Source organism: Cyprinus carpio, chromosome A25 (genome assembly GCF_018340385.1).
Source record: "Cyprinus carpio isolate SPL01 chromosome A25, ASM1834038v1, whole genome shotgun sequence".
NCBI lineage: Eukaryota > Metazoa > Chordata > Actinopteri > Cypriniformes > Cyprinidae > Cyprinus > Cyprinus carpio.
Window position 1 is genome coordinate 16,081,551 of NC_056596.1, and position 23,202 is coordinate 16,104,752.

The 23,202-nt window shown below is 36.7% G+C and overlaps 2 protein-coding genes across 4 annotated transcripts in view; both read left to right on the forward strand.

Annotated features, from left to right (window-relative positions):
- The window catches only part of LOC109071952 (N-acetyl-beta-glucosaminyl-glycoprotein 4-beta-N-acetylgalactosaminyltransferase 1-like), a 141,476-nt gene extending 123,473 nt beyond the window's left edge, over positions 1-18,003 (forward strand). For both annotated transcript variants that reach the window (XM_042715708.1, XM_042715707.1), the window contains 11 exons: positions 2,995-3,138; positions 3,346-3,455; positions 5,353-5,453; positions 5,779-5,852; positions 6,889-8,182; positions 9,014-9,372; positions 11,749-11,902; positions 13,653-13,725; positions 14,383-14,536; positions 14,616-14,742; positions 15,962-18,003. In XM_042715708.1, coding sequence (XP_042571642.1) covers positions 2,995-3,138; positions 3,346-3,455; positions 5,353-5,453; positions 5,779-5,852; positions 6,889-8,182; positions 9,014-9,372; positions 11,749-11,902; positions 13,653-13,725; positions 14,383-14,536; positions 14,616-14,742; positions 15,962-16,076 — 2,705 coding nt within the window. In that variant the 3' untranslated portion in view covers positions 16,077-18,003. The remainder of the gene's footprint in view (positions 1-2,994; positions 3,139-3,345; positions 3,456-5,352; positions 5,454-5,778; positions 5,853-6,888; positions 8,183-9,013; positions 9,373-11,748; positions 11,903-13,652; positions 13,726-14,382; positions 14,537-14,615; positions 14,743-15,961) is intronic.
- A 2,309-nt stretch (positions 18,004-20,312) lies between these two features.
- LOC109054040 (ankyrin repeat and BTB/POZ domain-containing protein 2-like) overlaps positions 20,313-23,202 on the forward strand; it is a 49,604-nt gene continuing 46,714 nt past the window's right edge. The window contains exons 1-2 of one of the 2 annotated variants that reach the window (XM_042715711.1): positions 20,313-20,490; positions 20,552-21,548. In XM_042715711.1, the coding sequence (XP_042571645.1) occupies positions 20,684-21,548 (865 nt within the window). In that variant the 5' untranslated portion in view covers positions 20,313-20,490; positions 20,552-20,683. The remainder of the gene's footprint in view (positions 20,491-20,551; positions 21,549-23,202) is intronic. The other variant, XM_042715710.1, reaches the window with a different exon arrangement.

Here is a 23,202-nt window from a genome sequence, read left to right on the forward strand (position 1 = left end):
CTCCTAGCAATGCCATTAACTCAAATGGAGACTTTTGTAGAAATATCCTGCTTTTGGTGGTACCCCTGAGAAAAAAATACCTGAAAAATCTCTCATCTTCTCTTGAATTTCAGAAGACATGTCAGCAATGTCTAAAACTTAGATTTGCCTAGATTCTAAAGTCTGCGATCACAAGTCGAGGAACTCCCAATATGTTCCTGGAGTACTCCCAACACTGCACTTTTTCCATGTTTTATTTATCTGACACACCCATTTCAGGAGTTTTTACTAATGATAAGGGGACATGCAAAATGTGCAGTGTTGGGGGGAACTCCAGGAACGTAGTTGGGAACCACTGCTCCAAACCTCTTGTCCTTCACAAGGTTGCGGGGAAGCTGGAGCCTATTCCAGCATCTCGGGCCAAAGGAACGGAAACAGATGGATGAACAGTCCAACATGAACTAATTTCTCATAAAATGAATCTAATGCAAAGTTATCTGAGCTATGCTGGCCACAATACTCTAAACTCAAAACACAACTGTGTCACTTTTTATTTATGCTTTGTAATTTTACAAGAAAGGAAGGATGCTTAAAAGAAAGCTTGTGAGCTATAAAAGAGCAATAGCGTTTTCTCTTCAATGTTAAAACATCCTATAAACTATTAATGCAACAGATTTCTTTTCTTTTTACACATTTAGCTCTTCAGAGACACCGCTGTTGGAGGTAAAGGGTTGTGGTGAATGTGTCTCTAGGCAACAGGGCTGCTGAAAGCCATCAGTTCTCCTAAAAGAGTCAGAGTTATGCTTGAATGCCTTGGGTGAAAAATTGAGTTCTGACAAGGGCTTTCTTGCATCAAGTGTCAAATTCTACGAAATGAATTCCCTTCAGAATTGTGATTGTATTGTACATTGTACAAGGCTTATTATATGCAACATAATGAAGAACCCCATTCATATAGTTTGTCATGACAGCAGGGTTTGATATGATTAGGGGGTAGACTGGGGCTGATAACCAAAGGGTTGTCAGTGTAAGACCCAGGAGACGTTTTGATGCACGAAAAAGAGCAACTAAAACATTCTGCAAAACAGAGCATGCCACCACTGGCTGTTGCATGTGTGAGAAATTTATATTTTGAATACCTTGTTCTGCTGTGGCGTGTAAAAATAGCCCAGGGCCTGAATGGAAAGTTCTTGTTTAGTACGTTAGTGGTATTGTAATATTAAATACTTGAATAAGTTCCCTTTCATTTTTGTTCTTATTTAAATTGAGCTGCTGGTATCGTTGACCTTCATGTGAACTCCCTTTGAACGTAACACAGAGCTTAAGCACTTCACAGTGTTCATCTCACACACATTAAAGTGCAGAGTGTGTGTCAACAGCCACCTCTGCTCTCTCTTGGGTTTCAAGAACACATCAAAGCCTGTCTCATTTGTGTGGAGTGGCTCTGGTGGTCCTCATTGTTTGAAGGGTGGCACTGTCATTTGTCACCCAGACACTATGCTGTCTCTGATATGGAGTGATCCACATATAAGCAAGGCATTGCCATTGAGCTTAAACAGACAGACAGACTGCACATAGGCATAGGCTAATCTTGTCAAAGGTGTCCTGAATGGTTGCCAAGGTGATTGTTAGGGTGTTCCATAAGGTTGCTAGGGTGTTGATATGCAGTTGCAAGGGGGTACTGGCTGGTGGTTATATGGGTTCTTTGGAGCTCCGGGAGGTTACTAGGGCATGGTAAGGCAGTTGCTAGGGTGTTGATATCTGGTTTCTAGAGTGTTCTGGGTGGTTTCCTTGACATTGATTGACAGTTGTCAGTGTGTCTTGAGTAAGCTGCTAAGGTGTTGTTAGAATGTTGCTAGGGTGTTATGGGTGGTTGCTATGGCATCACAGATCTAGAGTTCAGGGGATTGCTAAGCATAGGGTGTAATCAGTTGTTATGGGTGGTTTCTATGGTGTTGTAATGCAGTTGCTATGTTTTTTGGTGGGTAGCTAAGAAGTTATTAGGGTGTTGTTAGATGGTTGCTAGAGTTTTCTGAGAGTTGGTAACATTGTGAAGTTGATAGGCACTTGTCAGGGTGTACCGGGTGTTTATTGTGGTGTTAGGTGGGCATTATGGGTGGTTTCTATGGTGTTCTAGGTTGCTGGAGTTGTTGAGGCGATTGTTAATGTGTATTCGGTGGTTTCTAGGGCAGCGTTAAACAGGGTGCTGTGGTTTTCTGGGGGTAGCTAAGCAGTTAGGGTGTTGTTAGATGGTTTCTATGGTGGTCTTGGTTCCTAGGGCATTGTTATGCAGTCTTATGTATCAGTGTGCTGCTTGGCACTTAACAGCGTCTTCTGGATGGTTGTTATGGTGTTAGGTGGTTTATACTGTGTTCTGGGCTGTTGCTATGGCATGGCATATATATATTTTTTTTTTTTTTGGTGGGGGGGGGCGTTGCTGATCATAAGGTCAGTTGCAAGGGTGTTATCAGTGGTTTTTAGGTTGCTGTAATGCAGTTGGTGTTGGGTGGGTGTTCTGGGTGGTTTATAGGGCATTGTTAACCATTTGACATGGATTTCTGGGAGTGGCTAAGAAGTTGGGGTGTCGTAAAATGGTTGCTAAGGTGTTCTTAATGTGTTCCTGGTGCATTGTGAGGAATTTGTTAAGCATAAAGGCGTTGCTAGGCACTTACCAGTGTGTTCCAGGTGTTGTACTGTAAGGTGTTGCTAGGGCGTTATGAGGGGTTTCTGGGTGTTTTGGGTGGTTGCTAAAGCATTGTTTGGAAGTTAATAGGGTTTTCAGGGAGTGACTGAACAGTTGCCATTGTGTTCTAGGTAAAGTCAAAAAAACCACCTTTGATTCATTATTATATTCTGATTTCTAGATATAACTTGGTCCCCTACTTCAGTTTCGTTCAAATTCATTGTTGTAAATTCTGCTTCATGTTGCCTTTAAAAATCTTACAGTGTAAGGCCCGTTCATAAGCAATGGCTTCTCATCTCCATTAATCATTCTCTTTTCTTTATTTGTGAAAGATGAGAGCAGTTTGAAGATGAACCATGTAGATCACATTCCTCAGACACTGGCCAGCCATGACCCCGTCCCAGCGAAGACCCACACCAGCAGCCAACACGGCGCCGATATGCTGCAACCAGACCCCCGCGACACCTTCTTCAACAGTAAGCCTCTATCTGTCTGTTCAGGTCCGCTTTCCAGTCCCCTTTTATTTGATTCCTCTGTCTCTCTGTTGCTATTGAGTCCACTGAAATAGTTTTTCTTCTTTTTGTGTTTTGTATTTGTGTTCTTGAATGGCAAATATTGTGTGAAAGGAAAATTTGATAATGTGCCTTTGGTAAATCTGGTCTTTCTCACAATACTCTCTATAGTCCCCATGATTGACCCCACTCATCTTGAAAATGTGTTGCCGGCCTGTCTCTACTCACCAACATATGTGGTCAAAGACTTCCCTATCGCTCGCTATCAAGGCCTACAGTTTGTGAGTTGAACAAACATATATTTCTGCTCACATTTTGCCAAATAGTACAGCGGTTCTCAATTCCGGTCCTCGCGACCCCCTGTATTTTGTATGTCTCTTTGTTAACACACCTGATTCAGATAATCAGCTCGTTAGAACTGAACTATGTTGGGATTGACATGGTCCCTACACAGTGTTCATTGCTCCCTACTCCCTGAGCAGGGGAAATCTGTTGAAGTTTACATGACTTCGGAACATTCATTCACAGATTTGCGCTGCGCAACGTCTTCACACACGGACAAGTGTGACATCATATACCTCTGTAAATAAATACAATTTAAATTCACGTCTCGCACACTTCAATGGACTTTGAATGGAACATACAGTATACGTTTGCTTCGAACTGGAATCATGGCAGTATATCCTGTTATGTCCACTTCGCAGGGCACTTACGTTCGAATAGAACAAACGTCTGAAGTGATAAGAGAGACATACAAAATGTGCAGAGCAGCGGGGTGCGAGGACTGGAATTGAGAACTGCTGAAATAGTACAACAGAAATTGCCTTTTGAGAATTGCCTTGTCCAAATACCAACACTTGCGGTCTTGGCCAATTGAGAGCACGTGCGCATGTCAGGAAGTAAGTGTGCAAGACTGTCCAGATCTTAAAAACGCAAAGGCGCAGTGCCCTTAACGCGCACTAAATCCACTCCTCCAGAGCGGTATTCAAGGCTTAGTGTATCCCATCATGCATCATGTTGTGGAAATAAATCGCGAGGCTTTTTGCCAAGATCGTGAGAGGTCACAGAAACCTTTCCAATGTAAGTTAAATATTAATAATAATTAGATATTACATATAATTTGGTAGTAAAACAAAGCGCTACACGTTTTATTGGTGCAAAGGTGAGTAACCTATACTTATTTTGTACATCATTTGCAACTTTTTATCACTTAATTAGAAGCACCAGAAATTAAAGTGTGTCCCATCAGGTAATGAAATGTACACTCACTTGTGGTCTTCATCCTCACTTGAACACTTGGGCCAAATACAGGAAATACATCATATAAGTAGTCAAGTGCAAAGACTGCAAGTGTGGGTATTTGGACAAGGCATAACAATGCACTTGCACCTGTTGCTGTATTGACTTGCTGCTGTTGTGTACTGAAACTTCCTGTGCGATTACTGCCCCCTTTTGGCTGACAAAAGTATTTGCAGGCATACCATAAAAGCCAATCAAAACAATTAAGATTAAGATTAAGATGAGAGCAATTATAAACCGGTACATTTACACAACATATCATCAATTAACATCTTTATATTAAAATTCATATTTTGTTTATGGCTGAAAATCATTCAAGTCATTGCATCAAATGAAGAAGCAAACATTTGTTTTGAGAAATCAGACTTCAAAATGCTGCATTTTAGAGGGAGTATGATTTATATATATATATATATATATATATATATAGATATATATATATATATATATATATATATATAGAGTATGATTTATATATATATATATATATATACATATTCCACAATGCAGTGTGCTTGACTTGACCTACCATTTGCAGTAAGTGAACCTGGAACAGTATAGATTTTTAATGTAATTTGAATATCAAAGGTAAAGACATTATACATAAAGTTAATAAAAATTCCAAAATTACTGTTTTTGTTTCTGGAGATGAAAACTCTACCACTTGCCTAATTAAAAAAGTAAGAAATATTTAAATGTATATCGTTGCATACTTTTGCATGTTATTTTTCAAAAGAATTGTAGGCAGCATACAGTACAGTATATGCTACACAATGCACTTTTATCTAGTGTTCATAGACATATTCTACTGATCAGCAGTGAACTAGTGACATTTCAAGTTAATTATTGAGGTTGTCATGTCTGGTGTATTGTCTGCAGGTCTATCTTTCTTTTGTCTATCCCAATGACTTCACCCGCCTCACCCACATGGAAAGAGAAAACAAGTGCTTCTACAGAGAGTCGCCCATCTATTTGGAGAAGTAAGCTTGTGTATAGAATGTAATTGCATGTAATCTATCTGTCTGTCTGTCCATATGTCTTTCTGCATGTCTGTCTATCTATCTATCTATCTATCTATCTATCTATCTATCTATATATCTGTCTGTCTATCTATCTATCTATCTATCTATCTATCTATCTATCTATCTATCTATCTATCTATCTATCTATCTATCTATCTATCTAAATGGTTACTCTGAATCGCTTATGACCTCTAAAACAGAGATGAATAAATACATTTCTCTAAAACTCTATATTTCTCTTTCATGGACTTGATCTTTCTCTCTCCATCTCTCTCTCTAACAGGTTTGGCTTCTATAAATACATGAAGATGGATGAGGAGGAAGATGACAGGCCATTTTTCTTCCCTAATCCTGATGGTGAGTTTTCATGTGTGTGTGATCAGTGATCCAGAAGAGGAATAACACTTCATTGGTGCATCGTTCAGTCACAAGCTGCTTTATTAGAACGTGTCAGATATATTCATCAGAAGATAATGGCCTTGGGTTGGAGCCAGAAAAGAAATGAATTGCTGGAGTTGTGAATATTTTCAAAGGGTTAAGGAAACGAAACAAAAATTGCTGCCGAAAGGTGTTTTCATATCAAGACAAACTGAAAATAAATACATTTATTGGAATGTATAAATTTGAAATATTTTCAGAAAATTCTGATATCATAATAGAACTACATATTAAGGTAGCAACTCCATTGTTTTTGGTACCATCCTGAACTGTAAAATTACTGCAAAAATATATATATATATATAATATATATATATATATATATATATATATATATATATAGATATATATATATATTTAAACTACTTTACAGTTCAAATAGTGCAAGTTTTGACAAAAACAACAAGTCTGGACAAGAACGGATGACAAGCTAAATGAAAATGCAAATTCACTCTCTGCCAGTAGGTGGCACTCATGGAAATTTAGAAATACAATTGTTTTAATTTTAGGTGTATTTGTATTGCTTTTTTTAAGTTAGAAATTGTTTCATTGCAACTTTACAGAAAATTAAGTTTCTACAATATTTACTAGTAGCTTATCAGTGGTGACTGTCAGTTAATTGGCATATGGCAAAAATGTAAGGAAAATCAATTAAAGACGTAATCAAACAGATGATGAATGCTATTAACAGCAATTATTATATGATGCAATCAAACTTATAGCAAAATTTGCCAGTATGGTATATATGTCCAATATTACAACGCCCAAACATATCGCAATTCCAGTAGGTGCCACTTGTAGTAGTTTCATACTTTAAAATCTTGGTATGAATAGGCCTAAAAGTTGCATATTGCTGGGAAGTACATTTCAAGGTCTTATATAAGGTCTCTTTGTGAGGTTAACCTCAACTGGTGGAGGAACACTCATAGTGTCTGTTTTTGGTGTTTTGCTTTAGATTTTCTTGAAGAAGAAGAGGGGGCGGATCCAGAGGATGAAGCACAAGTTGTTGGCACCCAGTCAGCAAAGGAATCTGCCCAGCCTAGCCAATCAAATCATACATCAAGCCCCTCTGAAAAACCTGTTGCCACAATGCTGGAGAAAAAAGAGGTAGAGCCGGACAACCCAGCATTTAGGAGAGAGCAAAGGCGCTTTTTCACAAGAGCAAGGCAGGTGGTTGGGTCTCAACCTCAAGAGACGGACCAAGGCACTCTGGACCATCAGGCTAAGGTAGGGTTACCAAAAAGTGAGAGTGTAGTACGAGGTCGTTCTCTCACTTGGGATCAAAGAGACCGCCTGGACTTCAGAGAAGGTTGGTCAGAAGATCGTTCACCAAAAATAAGCAGATCAGCTTTGCTATTCCCACCAAAATCTTCATTGGTGGCCCTTAACAGTCGAGCCAAGCAAACCCTCAGCAGTCCTGCCCACACTGTCCCTTCCTCAGCTAACAAGCATGCTCATGACAACAGGCACAATACTGGAAACAGCCACACCAACAAGGAACGCAAGAAAGAGGACAACAAAATCTACGTCACAAGACCTCGCCCTGCTAAGGAGAAGCAAAGTCCCATTTCACGCCAACCCAAAGAGGTCTTCCCTGGAGTTTTCCTGTATCAGAACGGCAAAACCACAAAGCTGGTGAACCTCAGTGCCAGACCAAGGCTCAGTAAAGGAGCTCTGCGTGCATCCCAGTTATTTGTGCGGTCTCCTCTGCAAGAGAACAAGGTCTTTCCAGCGAGCCCCAATTCCAGCAAGCCAGCTGAAAACCCTGTGGCCCCAAACCGAGCAGCAATCCCAAGCCGCTTTGAGAGGAGGATACGAGGCGTCTGGCAAAAACACCAGCATCCCTTGAGGCCCATCACAACCGCTCGACCCCCTCCTGCTGCCACCCCTCCGTCCGCTAACTCCTCTGAGAACATGCTTCCGACCGAGCCTCTCCGTGTCACTTCCTACTTGCATACCTCTGAGATAACCGAGTCCCAACAGCAGCGGCCGGACACTGATCCAGAACCGGAGGAGGACGGAGGCCTATCAGAGTATAGCTATGAGGATGTGGAGCCTCGCCCCGGGTGGGCAGAGGAGTCCATTAATTGGCAGAGGACGTTTTCCGTCAATAGCATGGACTTTGAGACATTGCGCTCTGACTGGAATGATCTTCGTTGCAACGTGTCTGGAAACCTCCAGCTATCTGAGAGCGAAGTGGTGGATGTACTTTCGCAGTACATGGAGAAACTCAATGAACGCAATGGAGGGTGAGGCTGATACAGAAACCAATATTTTAGTTTCCGATATATCGGTAAAATATCAGTAGTCACACATATTTTTATATTTATATCTTTGTTGATTTATTTTATTTTTATTTTTTTCATTTTCTGCTGTGCAACTCTACAGTCATTTGGCGATACAGAGACTTACACGTTTAATTCACAATATATCAGTAAATATCAGTTTTCACATAGTGTTTGTGTTTTGACATCTTTTTTTTTATTATTTATTGTTACATCCCTTTGCAGTTTCTCCTCCCTGTTTGTCTAGTTAGCAATACAGATATTTACTATAATTACTGGAAAATGGATAACTTACATTTTATATATTTTATACACAGTTAATTGGAAAATATTACTAAAATATTGGTAGTTACAGTGTGCATTTATATTCAGTTTTTTATTTTATTTATTATTACAGTTCTTTTTCCTTACTGAACATCTATTTGTCAATACAGCGATTTATTGTAATTACACTAATAACTGAATTCATACACATTCCACTAGCAATATATCGGTAAAATATCGGTGTCCGGTATGTACACAATTTTTGTATTCTTTTTTGTTGTTGATCTGCTGAAAATAATTCCTGAAAAAAACTTCAAATAATTTGATTTGCGAAATATTTGTTTTCAGTTTCTTTTCCCTCTCTCTAACTGTACAGCTATTTAGCAATACTGTAATTTCTCATGAAAATGGGCACCTTAACATTCATACACATTTAAAATTGCACCAAGGGTGCGTTTTTCAAGTAATCACACAAACACTCGCTTCACCATTTAATAGTTTTTTTGAATTGTTTTACTCCTCCTTTCTCAGGATCTACACTCTCCTCCGCATCATAAACGTAGAAAAGCGGCGTGACTCTGCACGCGGTAACCGCTACCTAATAGAGCTGGAGCTAATGGAGAGAGGGCGTAAAGTGGTCCGTCTATCTGAGTATATCTACTTGCTGTTGCACCGTGGCCGAGTGGAAGACAGTCTGGAGAATATGGAAGGGGTCACAGCATCATCCCCCTCTTCCTCCTTCACCAGCCCACCTGCTCCACCGTCCCGCACACCTACCCGCGGGGCTCACGGCACCCCACAGTGGAGCACAGTGTATGCCAAACCCCTGCTGTGCCAGCCAGTGATGCTGCAGTGGAAAAAGGACGTCATGGTGCATTTTGTGGTACCAGGTAATAATAGCTAAATATCTATCTATTTGTGTAAATCTATGTGAGTCTCACACCATCTAGAGTTGAGAACCCCCTATATATATATACAGCCGTGGCCAAAAGTTTTGAGAATGACACAAATATTAATTTTCACAAAGTCTGCTGCCTCAGTTTTTCTGATGGCATATACTCCAGAATGTTATGAAGAGTGGTCAGATGAATTGCAATTAATTGCAAAGTCCCTCTTCGCCATGAAAATTACCTTAATCCCAAAAACATTTCGACTGTATTACAGCCTTGCCACAAAAGGACCAGCTGACATCATGTCAGTGATTCTCTTATTAACACAGGTGAAAGTGTTGATGAGGACAAGGCTAGAGATCACTCTGTCATGCTGATTAAGTTAAAATAACAGACTGGAAGCTTTAAAAGGACAGTGGTGCTTGAAATCATTGTTCTTCCTCTGTTAACTACGGTTACCTGCAAGTTATCATTGCTTTGCACAAATAAGGGATTCACAGGCAAGTGTAATGCTGCTAGTAAGACTGCACCTACAGTAAATCAGTCATTTATTGGATCTCCAAGAACTTCAAGGGGAGAGGTTCAATTGCTGTGCAGAAGGCTTCAGGGCACCCAAGAAAGTCCAGCAAGTGCCAGGACTGTCTCCTAAAGTTAATTCAGCTGCAGCAACTTGCTCAGGAATGACAGCAGGTTGGTGTGATCTACACACACAGTGAGGAGAAGACTTTTGGAGGATAGCCTGGTGTCAAGAAGGGCAGCAAAGAAGCCACTTCTCTTCAGGAAAAACATCAAGGACAGACTGAGATTCTTCAAAAGGTACAGGGATTGGACTGCTGAGGAATGGGGCAAAGTCATTTTCTCTGAAGAATCCCCTTTCTGATTGTTTGGGGCATCCGGAATAAAGCTTGTCCGGAGAAGAAAAGGTGAGCGCTTCCATCAGTCCTGTGTCATGCCAACAGTAAAGCATCCTGAGACCATTCATGTGTGGGGTTGCTTCTCATCCAAGGGAGTGGGCTCACTCACAATTCTGCCCAAAAACACAGCCATGAATAAAGAATGGTACCAAAACACCCTCCAACAGCAACTTCTTCCAAAAACCCAACAACAGTTTGGTGAAGAACAATGCATTTTCCAGCATGCTGGAGCATCTTGCCATAAGGCAAAAGTGATAACTAAGTGGCTCGGGGAACAAAACATCGAAATTTTGGGTCCATGGCCCGGAAACTACCCTGACCTTAATCCCATTGAGAACTTGTGGTCAATCTTCAAGAGGCGGGTGGACAAACAAAAACCCACTAATTCTGACAAGAATGGGCTGCCATCAGTCAGGATTTGGCCCAGAAGTTGATTGACAGCATGCCAGGGCGAATTGCAGAGGTCTTGAAAAAGAAGGGTCAACACTGCAAATACTGAGTCTTTGCATAAACTTATTGTAATTGTCAATAAAGGCTTTGACACTTATGAAATTCTTGTAATTATACTTCAGTATACCATTGTAACATCTGACAAAAAGATCTAAAAACACTGAAGCAGCAGACATTGTGTCATTCTCAAAACGTTTGGCCACGGCTGACTCATTTTTCAATTTATTTTTGTGTAGCAATGAATTTAAAAGGTTTTGCATGGTGGGTTACGTTTGTTTGGCAGATATGTGGTGAAAAAGTGTCCCTTGTCTGATCTGAAATTCCATTCGTGTGCGTGGAATCTGTCACAACGAGCCTTAGTAGTACAATACATCTACAGTTTGGATTTGTTTAGCAGAAACCCAAACTACAGGAAACTGGGTTACATAACACTCACTAAGATGTTAAAAAAACGGTTGGTTTTAATACAACTGTATTAAAGGAATAGTTCACCCAAAACTGAAAATCTCTGAAGTTTGTTTCTTCATCAGATTTGGAGAAATGTAGCAGTGCATCACTGTCTCACTAATGGATCCTCTGCACTGAATGGGTGCCAATCCAAACAGCTGATAAAAGCATCACATAAACAATATTTTACACAATTTTCTCATGTCTTTAACACAATTCAATAAAAACAAAATACATTTTGGCTTAATTTGCCAACTAGGACAACTGGGGGAAAAGTCCACAGATGTAATAATGTACACAAACTAAAAATGAAGCTGTCAACCTCTGGGATATAAATGTAATATTTAAAATAAATTACATTTCTAGAACAGCATAATCATATAATTTTGCATTGATTGAAGTATAAAATACAATAACAGCTTTATCATATAAATACTGATACAAGTAATTTTTTTGTTATGTAAATAAAGAGCAAATATTTGTTTGGATCTTTGATATGGCTTATGTATGAATATTATTATTAATATTAAGTATTATTTTGCATTTGCTGATTTGTTTCCTGTAGTTAAGAATCAGGCTCGTTGGGTTCAGCAGTTCATTTCAGACATGGAGTTCCTGCACCGTGAGACCAAGGACAACAACTTCAACATCATCATCGTGGACTTCCAGAGTGAAGACATGGACGTGGAGCAGGCTCTCAGAGGAAGCTCCGTTCCACGGTACACTAACACACACTTATACACAAACTTAGCTAACATATTTGTTATATAGAAACATGCATATGTGAGTAGTTGATGTGTCTTGCTCTCTGACATACTAAACTCCTTCTAAAACTATTTTACTGTAAACAGCAATTTAATTGAGAGACTGAATGTAATTATATATATATATTCCCATTAAATATGTTACTGATATAAATTACTTTAATATTAAAGTTTAATGTTTGACAAATATAAAAAGTCTAATGGAAACATTATCATGCATCATCTTTCCCTTTATGTATATATATATATATATATATATATAATATATATATATATATATATATATATATATATATATATATATGCATGCAATAATATACATTTAGTGTATATATACAGTACAGGTCAAAAGTTTGGAAACATTACTATTTTTAATGTTTTTGAAAGAAGTCTCTTCTGCTCATCAAGCCTGCATTTATTTGATCAAAAATACAGAAAAAACAGTAATATTGTGAAATATTATTACAATAAAATATAGTTTTCTATTTGAATATACTTTAAAAAAATAATTTATTCCTGTGATGCAAAGCTGAATTTTCAGCATCATTACTCCAGACTCAAGTGTCACATGTAACATCCAGTCTATCACATGATCATTTAGAAATCATTCTAATATTCTGATTTATTATGAGTGTTGGAAACAGTTCTGCTGTCTAATATATTTGATGAATAAAAGGTTAAAAAGAACTGCATTTATTCAAAATAATAACAAATTCTAATAATATATATTCTAATAATATATTTTCTTTACTATAACTTTTTTATCAATTTAACACATCCTTGCTGAATAAATGTATTGATTATATTTAAAAAAAAAGAAAAAAAAAATGACTGACCCCAATTACTGACCAGTAGTGTATATTGTTATTACAAAATATTTTATATTTTCAAAACATAGCTTCTTTTTTTTTTTTTACTTTTTATTCATCATAGTATCCTAAAAAAAGTATCACATGTTCTGAAAAATATTAAGCAGCAGAACTGTTTCCAACTTTGATAATGAATCATCATATTAGAATGCTTTCTAAAGGATCATGTGATAATGATCCTAAAAATTCAGCTTTGCATCACAGAAATAAATGATAATTTAAAGTATAATAAATTTAAAAACAATTATTTTAAATTGTAATAATTTGATTGTATCACAATATTAAATTTTTTTCTGTATTTTTGATCAAATAAATGCAGGCTTGCAATGAGCAGAAGAAACGTCTTCAAAAAAAAACATTAAAAAATAGTAATGTTTCCAAAACTTTTGACCTGTACTGTATATATGGATATATAATATATATATATATATATATATATATCATATATATCATATATATAATATATATATATATATATATATATATATATATGCAAATATGCAATAATTTATACACACTGTATGTATATATATATATATATATATATATATATATATATATATATATATTAACAAATGTAAATTACTTAAATTAATATTAGATTTATATATAGATTATTAGATAAAAATACAATATTAATTTAATATTTTAGTTTCATATATATATATATATATATATATATTATATATATATATATATATTTAATATATGTTAATAGACTTGTTATGATTAATAGAACTAATGATATATTCAGATGGCCATTAATGTTTACAGCATATAAACGTAGAGGCATATTACTACTGTATTTTTATTATCTGGGACTCTTTTGGACACAGATATGAGTATCTGAGGAGGGAAGGAAACTTTGAACGTTCTGCTGGGTTACAGATCGGTGTGGACACCATCGAGGTAAACATACACTCAAGAATATCGGATTTATTAGCATTCCAAAATATGACACATTGTAGATATTCAGACGTCCTCAGTTATGTTTCATTTCTGTGGTAACGTGCATTAATGACACATAAATCATTCCTGTTGCTCAACCGGTGGATTAAGGAAAGCCAAGGTCATGGGTTCGATTCCCAGAAATCAAATCAAAAGTGCTTTAGATAAAGTGTGAAATATATATTTTTTTATATATAAACACATTATCAATATTGTCAAGTACTGTATAAGGAAATGTAGATTTAGTTACTACGAAGATTCAGTTGTTGTTGTTTTTTTTACATGAATTTACAATTAATTGGCAAAAGATGCATCTTTCATGAAATGAAAATAATGAGCCTGACAAACACGTACATGTTTGTTTTGTTAACTCATACATGACGCAGCATTATGTCACAGTTTCACTGTAACCTCAACATGACTGTGATTAGCAGTGAATCACTGTTAGCAGAGACACGTCTGTTTGAATCCTCCTCGTGTATAAATGTGGCTGGTGTTTCATAGCTGTTGCTATCATGTAACTTCATAAACAAAGATGAGGAGCAGGATGTGTTTAATCAGTCATTTAACTTTGTACTGCAGCAGTGTGGGCTGATTTCTGCTCATGTGTGTTTGCAGGACAGTCACAGTATCGTGTTTCTGTGTGACCTGCACATTCATTTCCCTCTGAACATCCTGGAGAACATCAGGAAACACTGTGTGGAGGGCAAACTGGCCTTCGCTCCGATAGTCATGAGACTGGGCTGCGGCAGCTCACCGCAGGAGCCTGACGGTACGACACACCTCACACACACGCTCAAACACACACTCACACTGGCCTTCATGAGCCCCACACGTCTCTGTGTCTGCAGGTTACTGGGAGGTCAACGGCTTCGGCCTGTTTGGGATCTACAAGTCAGATTTTGACAAGATTGGTGGGATGAACACGGAGGAGTTCAAGGACCGATGGGGAGGAGAAGACTGGGAACTACTAGACCGGTAGAAGCACTTGACAGTGAACACGTTTATTTAGATTTACTATAGGATTCATTTATTTTTGCATTACAATTTATATTATTATTATTATTATTATTATTATTATTATTATGAATTATTATGATAATGTATTATTTCAGTTATGAGATTTAGAGACTTTGACCATGATGTTTTTAATTAATAATAATAATAATAATAATAATAGTTAGTCAAATATAATGTTATTATTAATATTGTTATTAAAATTATGATATTGAAATATTATTTTGTTGTTAATAACAATAACAACTATTATTATTATTAAGAATTATTATGATTATGGTATTATCTAATTTATGATAATTTAGAGACATTGACAGTTATGTTTTATATTATTCTTTTTATTATTAATAATTATCATAATATGTTAAATATGTTATTATTATTATTAGGAATTATTATGATAATGGTATTATTTATAATGTGATTTAGAGACTGACAGTGATGTTATAATTATGTTAAATTAATATAATTTCATTCATATTATTTTTACAATTATGATTATGATTTTCACAGTAATGTTATTATTGTAGTAATAATTGTCATCATCATCAATCATATTAAATACATATTCTTTTATTATTACTATTTCTAATGCAATTATGATATTGAATTGAGAGATTTTGACAGTGACAATATTGTTGTTGTTTTTAATAATAATATAATAATAATAATAATGTTAAATAAATAATAATTGTATTAATATAATTAAAATTATACTGAATTGAGAGAGATTTTGACAGTTACATTATTATATATTATTATTAATATATCACTATATTATTTTATTACTGATTTTTATTAATATTATAATAAATAATTGTTAAATAAATATTAAATTAAAATAAATACAATGTTAAATAAAAACAGTTTATTGCAAATATCAATATAAAATATAAATACTGAATTGCCGTTTTTGACATTGACATTATTTTTGCTGTTATTATTAATACCAATAATAATAATGTTAGTATTATTAGTAATTAAAAAATAATATTAGTTAAATTATAGTATTGAATTAAGAGAGATTTTGACTGTTGATTGTAGTTAATGTTAATAATAATATCAATTTATTATTGTTATTATTAGTCATACTCAACTGAAATGAAGTATTCATTTAATTATAAATGATTATGAAAAGGAAATATATAACATTATTGAATTAAATCAATCTCTCTCTCAGAGTTCTTCAGAACGGTCTGGAGGTGGAGCGTTTAAGACTGAGAAACTTCTTTCACTACTATCACTCTAAAAGAGGCATGTGGAACTCACAGGCCAGTAAAGCTCCGAAAGGATAACGCTGAACCTCACCGAGAGACTTCAAACTAACCCGGCACAATAGCAGGACCTTAAAGGACCAATCGGTTGTGTCTCTGGGACCCTTTCGTGAGGCCCGTCTCATGTAGGAGGACCCAAGCTGCTGTCCAAACCCAACACTCGAAAGAGACACAACAGAGACTCTCATTCACTGAGCGTGTATTTGTATGTCTGTGAAGTCAGGAGTTGTGTTTTGGTAAACTTGAATGATCATTGAAGAGTTAAAGGAAGTGGACAATTGTGTCTCCAAACTAGCAGCTCAGGCACTTTGGGTCACATAAATATGGTTTGCACTTAAGATATTACATGCTGAAATGATTGTCTAAAGGATTAGATGTGCGCTGGTACTTAGACGTCTGCTTTTATATAGCTGTAAATGTCACTTCCTGTTCAGATGTGACACGTTCTTACACTTGAACTGTAGAATTGATATTAATATGTGGCGACTCGTGTGGCTTTTCCTTTCTAAAGTCCTGCTGAACCTCCAGACACGACTGGACCAAGAACAGCCTGCTGAGATATTAAAATGAAACTGATCAGTCTTTGTATTTGTCTGTATGTCTGAGCTGCTTCTGAACTTCCTTGTTTCCGATTGATTTTCGTCTTTATTGGCTAGTTTCACAGATGCAGAAGAAACCTCCCAGACTGCTGTTGTAGTCTGGGCTTTAGACTAGTCTCTTTAATGCAGTATCCATTTCTACAGAGTTTAACGGTAGTGAAAAAACATATTCTCCAGAAGCTGTGTGCCTTTCTTTGATGTAATTTAACATGGCAGTGCATACAGGGTTAGGAAGAGTCCCGATGTGTAGCTGTCTGGATTGTGTACGTCCCTAAATAGTGTTGTGTTATGGAGATGAATGAACAGTAGATGATGTTTAGAAATAACATATTTCTTCAGAATCTTTTTTTAATTGAATTTTAAACTTGTCCAAAGATTTCACTATCATTTGGTCCATTGTTCAAGAAATGTTCCAGGTTATTTTCTCTCTCAAAAGTGCAGCTTTTACCACAGAAAATAAGACTCCTGTACAACAAAGTGTTTACTGTGAAGGACACAGAACAGAAGTAGCCTATAAGGAGCAAGGCACTAAATATAGCATTCTAGATGCTAACATGAGAGAAATGTGGCAGAATTAATTATTTCAAATGCTGTAAGAACAATAAAAAGATGGCAAATTAAGCAAAAGATACCGGAAATAACGTGTTGGCTAACTATTCTGTTAGTGTTTACATAAAGAAAATCCAGCTTTGTCTGTAAAATTCATCTGCCTTAAACTAATCCCATAGCTAAAGGGTTGTTTAGACATCTTTAAAGCTCAAATAACACCTATGTTTCTGTGAAAATCGTTTATAAACTAATTAAATACAGCTATGGTTTCAGTTATTGCATCGTCTGGAATATCTTGCTCATAGACTTCCATTATAAGAGCGTTACTGTAAATGCGATTCTTACAAACCAGACAACGAGTCGACATTATTTTCTGTGATAATCGACAGCATTTTGTTTGACTTCCTGTATATCTGAAGAGCTTGTAGATGAAAACTGTTTTACACTGACACGGCAGCTCGGGTGTCTGAAATGGTGTTTCTGTCATTTATTTATTTAACATTTTAATGCGTTTTGATTCCATATCAGAAATACCGAGAGCGATCAGCCCAGCTTTTGTGATTTTGAAACCTGAACTTTTTAAAGGAGTAGCCTAAATCTTTCTTTTTCCTCCTGGTTCGATGTAACTTCAGACTGCCGAAAACATGACAGGACACTACATTACGCCTAAAACAGGGATCTGCAATACAAGGTAATTTCTGTGAAATTGTTGTGTAGAAATTTTTCAGAATGTTTGCATTTTATTTCAACATTTTTGGGTTCATTTTTCTGAAAAATAAAGTTTAAAGTTGAAGCATCTCGAGTAGCCTACGGTTTGTTATTATTTCTAGAAACTATATTATTTTTATATATATATATATATATATAATGTATATATATATATATATATGTGTATATATATATATATATAATATATATATATATATATATATATATATGTGTGTATATATATATATATATATATGTTTGTGTGTATATATATATATATTTATATATATATATATTATAGCTCAACAGAAAGAGCATCGTTTTAACAATAAGGTCGTATATACTTATTCAGCACTTTACGGCCAAGTATTTGAATGAGTTCGCATTACAGCTTTCAACCACTAGATGGAGACCAAGTACAGCGTCACATCTGCAATTCATTATACAAACCAGATGTTCCAGGTCTGTTGGTGAAGAGTACACTTTAAAAGTATATATTTTTGACTGCACATTCTTCTTTTAATAAACATAGCTTAAGTAGACATGAGGCGAGGAGAACAGTCCAACTCTGAATCATTCGTGAACTCAGAAATAGGCCTTAGGTAATGACTGAGAGTGTGAGATTATGGGTCCAGTATTGGTGTATAATCTTACTGTGGGTGCTGATAAACACTTCTTACCAGTGCAGACTATCTCTGGCACTACTGTAAATCTCCTTCTTTAACCTCATATGAAATGTAAACTATTGTTGCAATGAGAATTATTGCAAAAGACTACTGATCTATATAAAGGATTATATCAGTTGTTGTGGACGCCAATTATAAGATCAACGGGTAGATAAGTATTGTGAGTCATTATATTAGGTTTTTGTTTTTGTTTTTGTTTTTTTCTCACTAATCTCCTCTTACGGAGTTGCTGAGAGCAGTACAGGATGACATGAAGTTTGTCTTGACAGATCTGGTAATGTTGACATTGTGCATAAACCTGCCCCACCCGGCTGCAGTGTCCTGGTAAATTCTTTTATTTATCTTTCTTTTTATTCTTTATTGAATATCTGTAACAATAGTAGGCTACATGTTCTCTATCCACTATTATTACACTATCCTACTATTATGTCTGCAACTCATTTAGTCTGAGAATTGTATTTAAATGGGTATATATTATATATTATGGGTATATACAAAACATAATTTTGAATGCATTTCAACTAATGATATTTGCTAATAACTTGACGAAAGCATAAAAAGTGTTACGCTTGGTTTGTCCAAATGCTGAAGTCTGTTTAATCAGCCATTAGCCTGAAGCGCGCGCAGCTGAAGATGATGAGTGTGTGATGTCATCGCCCACACTAACGCAATTAATGCAAATTCCTTAAGAATAGATGAGGATCAGATAAGCGCCGTTACTTGAAACAATATCCCTTCAAGCTTGCTTTGCTTAATTTCAATACAGTGCAACTTTATTCAGCCTTTTAGTTAGTTTGATAAGTTAGTTGTGAGCGAGTTAAGAAAGAGGCGGACACTCTAGGCAATCGAAAAATAAGATTATATTAAAGAAAATACAAATACATGAACTGTGTGTTTTATGTTTACAATACAAAAATGAAATAATGTCTCGGTTTCAAATATGAAGGCTGTAGAGCATGAATAATCCATAAATAATCAATTTATATCTATAAATACACACACACACACACAAAAGTTATGAACAATAGTTTGTTCATGACTTCTGAGAAACTCAGCCTTGATTTACTTCTGATTGGGCATTGAGTTTGATTCATTTGAGTGAATCGGTTCACTCATGCGGTTCATTTCAGTAAACGGATTGAAAAACGATTCGCCGGTTTGTATAAGTAAACTGTGCTAACTGTTTTCGCCATAATTTTACTCCCAAATAAGCTTATCATCTACATTCCTCCCAGTGGAGTCGCTAGGGATTCTGGGCCCACTGCACAAAATCACGTTCAGTTAAATTATTTGCCACTGTAAACCTAGAGAAACTAGAATTTAAATCAGTGTTGACCGCGTCATTGGTTGTAATATGTGAAAGTTGTAGTGTGTCGCTTTTCTGTTAGTGTAGGCTAGATGCCGAGTTTGGTGGAGAGAGTCACAAACGCTTGCGAATCTGTTCAAACGAGTCGTTCAAAAGAATCGTTTCGAGTTTGGTGGAGAGAGTCACAAAATCTGTTTTCGACGAGTCGTTCAAAAGAATCGAGTCACAAACGCTTGCGAATCTGTTCAAACGAGTCGTTCAAAAGAATCGTTTCGCTCGCGAATCAAAAGAATCGTTTCGCTCGCGAATAAATCACATTCTCTCTCTCTCTCTCTCTCTCCTTATTTATTTTAGTTCATTAGTTTGTTTTAAGTAGGGGGGTGCGTGGTGAGTTAAATATAGTTGTTGTTACTTTTATCATCTTTAAGGATTAATTTGACCTTAACAGTCCGATTTAGACTCTACTGATGGATTTCCACTCTAAACTTTTTGTCAAGTTTGTTGGTCTGTTATTTTCAAGAACTGGATAAGAGTAACCAAAAACCCTGCGCACTTCACTACTCTTATGGGAACGGACTTTTAGTGAGGTAAGCAAGTTTCCCCAAACATTTGTAACTTGGACATTATAAACTTTCACACTTAAGGTAGGCTATTTTTGGTCTGTAGTGTATCTGTGAAGTGCCAGCTGAATGTCGAAGAGAAGCTGAACCAGTAGAACCAGCTTGAGATTCGCGCAGCTGGAAAGTCTCCTCTGCTTTCTGGTTCAGAAAAGCAGCAGAAATGGCAGGAACGAACAGCTCAAACATGAAAACTCTGGAGGATCTGACTCTGGACTCCGGCTATGGAGCAGGGGACTCGTGTAAGTCCCTAAGCCTGTCGTCCTCCAAGTCAAACTCGCAGGCGTTCATGAACACCCCTCACCGGGGGAACTGGTGGTACCACTCCGGCTCCATGAACAGCAGGAACAGCAGGAACAACAGCTGGGACACAGTCAACACAATGCTTCCCGAAGATCCAGAGGACATCTTCTCCAAGTGCCCACGCTTACCGGAGCTGGAGGAGTTCCCGTGGACGGAGGAGGACGTGGGGAGGGTCGTGCGTAAAGGCGCGGGGAAGGGCGCCTCGCTCTCCGCGGAGGCTGTGCGCAGACTGTCCGTCCTGATGCGCAGGGCGCTCATCCGCATCTCCAGAGAGGCGCAGCGGCTCAGTGTCATGCACTGCAGATGCACCAGGTTCGAGGTGCAAAGCGCGATCCGCCTGGTGCTCAGCTGGGCGCTGGCGGATCACTGCGTCTCGGCCACCGTGAAGGCTATCTCTATGTACAACATGAGCGCTGGAGAGCTCTTGCGCAAGGGGAAGTCAGCCCGATGTGGGCTCGTGTTCTCCGTCGGACGGTTCTTCCGCTGGATGGTGGACACTCGGATCGCGGTGCGCATCCATGAGTACGCGGCCATCTGCCTGACCGCGTGCATGGAGGCGCTCGTGGAGGAGGTGGGCGTGCGCGTGCTGATGGCGGAGAAGGAAGGCGCGACGCCCGGCTGCAGCCTGACAGCAGAAGCGCTGGAGGGGGTCATCAATAATGATGCCGAGCTTTGGGGGGTCCTGCAACACTATGAGCATCTCATCTGCGGGAAGAACGCCAATGGTAGGCACTTTACAGTTATTGTTGCCTCATCAGTTCCTCGCGGCCTAGTGGTTACATTTGGCTGAAGGGTTGTTGAAACCACACAAGGGTCGATCCGTCACCATTGTGCACTTAGGCATGACACCTCGAGATACTTCAAGAGGAGTGTAAATGTACTGTAAATCACTTTGGCGAGAAGTGTCATTTTCCCCAAATTGTATTTGGACCATGCTTATTGATAACTACATTTAAAATAATACTGAAAAAGAAGGAACAGAAACAAAATTTTCTTTAGAGTAAAATGTATTTAAAACTATATTTAAAATAAATTATTTTATTTCAGCATTTTTTTTAATGTTTAAGAAGTACTAAAATAACTAAAAACTAATAGACATTAGACAAAAACAATAATAATAAAAAAATACTAAAACTTTAACTGAAATTAAAACGAAAATAGAAAATAAGTATTAAAATAACAAACTAAATAAACAAAAAAGTAAAACTATATAGATGTATTAAAAACACTAATAAAAATAAAAAAAACTAAAACTTTAAAAGTAAAGTAAAAACAGAAAATATAAAAATTAAATAAAATTCAAAATATTGACTTAAAATTATGATAGTATATCAGTGATATTAAAAGAGCTTTTTTATTTCAGCTTTTTTATTTAACTCAAGATAACAGTTCTCATTTTAATTTAGTTTAAGTTGAGGTATTAAAATAAGCAAAACTAAATAAATGGACTTAAAAGTAAGACCTTATAGACAAAAAAAAAAACCTAATAAAAATAACAAACACGACAAAATTACTCAAATTAAAATGACAACAGAAAAAAAAAACAGAATTCAGAATAGGAAGAAAACTATAAAAGTATATCAGTGATATTAAAATAACAGATTTTGACACTTAAAAATGTATGAATATCAGTAAAATATCTACCTTTTAGTTTTTTTTCAAAATATTTCATAACGAGTTTGATGGGTTAAGATTATTCATCAATATGTTAGTGGAACATTAGCAGTTATCATTAGCTGTTAATGTGACGAACTACACCTGTGGTTACGCTCTGATACAGTATGTGCGTGAGCAGAGGGGAAATGACTTCATTCATCCTTATCCTCATAAAAATCCCTGCCACACCAGTTGATTGACAAATCAGTACCTTTGAAACAAGTTATGCATGATATTTTGATAAAATACTGGCACAATGTTACAAAATGACAATTTGGTGTGAATTATCTGTACTAAAATACTGAATCTGTGATCTGTTGGTAGACCCACACAAATGTTGATAGCTTTCCTTATAAATCATCTTGGTGTTTGCTCTGAAAGATGAAAATGGAAATCAATTTCCAGAAATCACAGGTCAATCACGTCATTCTGCCTGTGACAGGTCATTACACGCTTCCTCTTCTCCAGCTGTGAGAATTACCCCTCTCTGCCAACTTCTGCATCATCTAGGTTGCATTTTCATTTTGATTTGTCTGTGGTTTACCAGCATCTAGCATGAGGTTTTCACAAACATTCCCAAGCGCTTCGTTTCCTCTTTGAGCGAACCGATCTTAACTGACTGACCAGGGAGAGAGAACAAACAATGTCTGAAAAACATGTGGTTCTGATTTATTACTGTCCTGCTTTCGTCACCATTACTCATCATTTCTGTTTGCTCTGTCA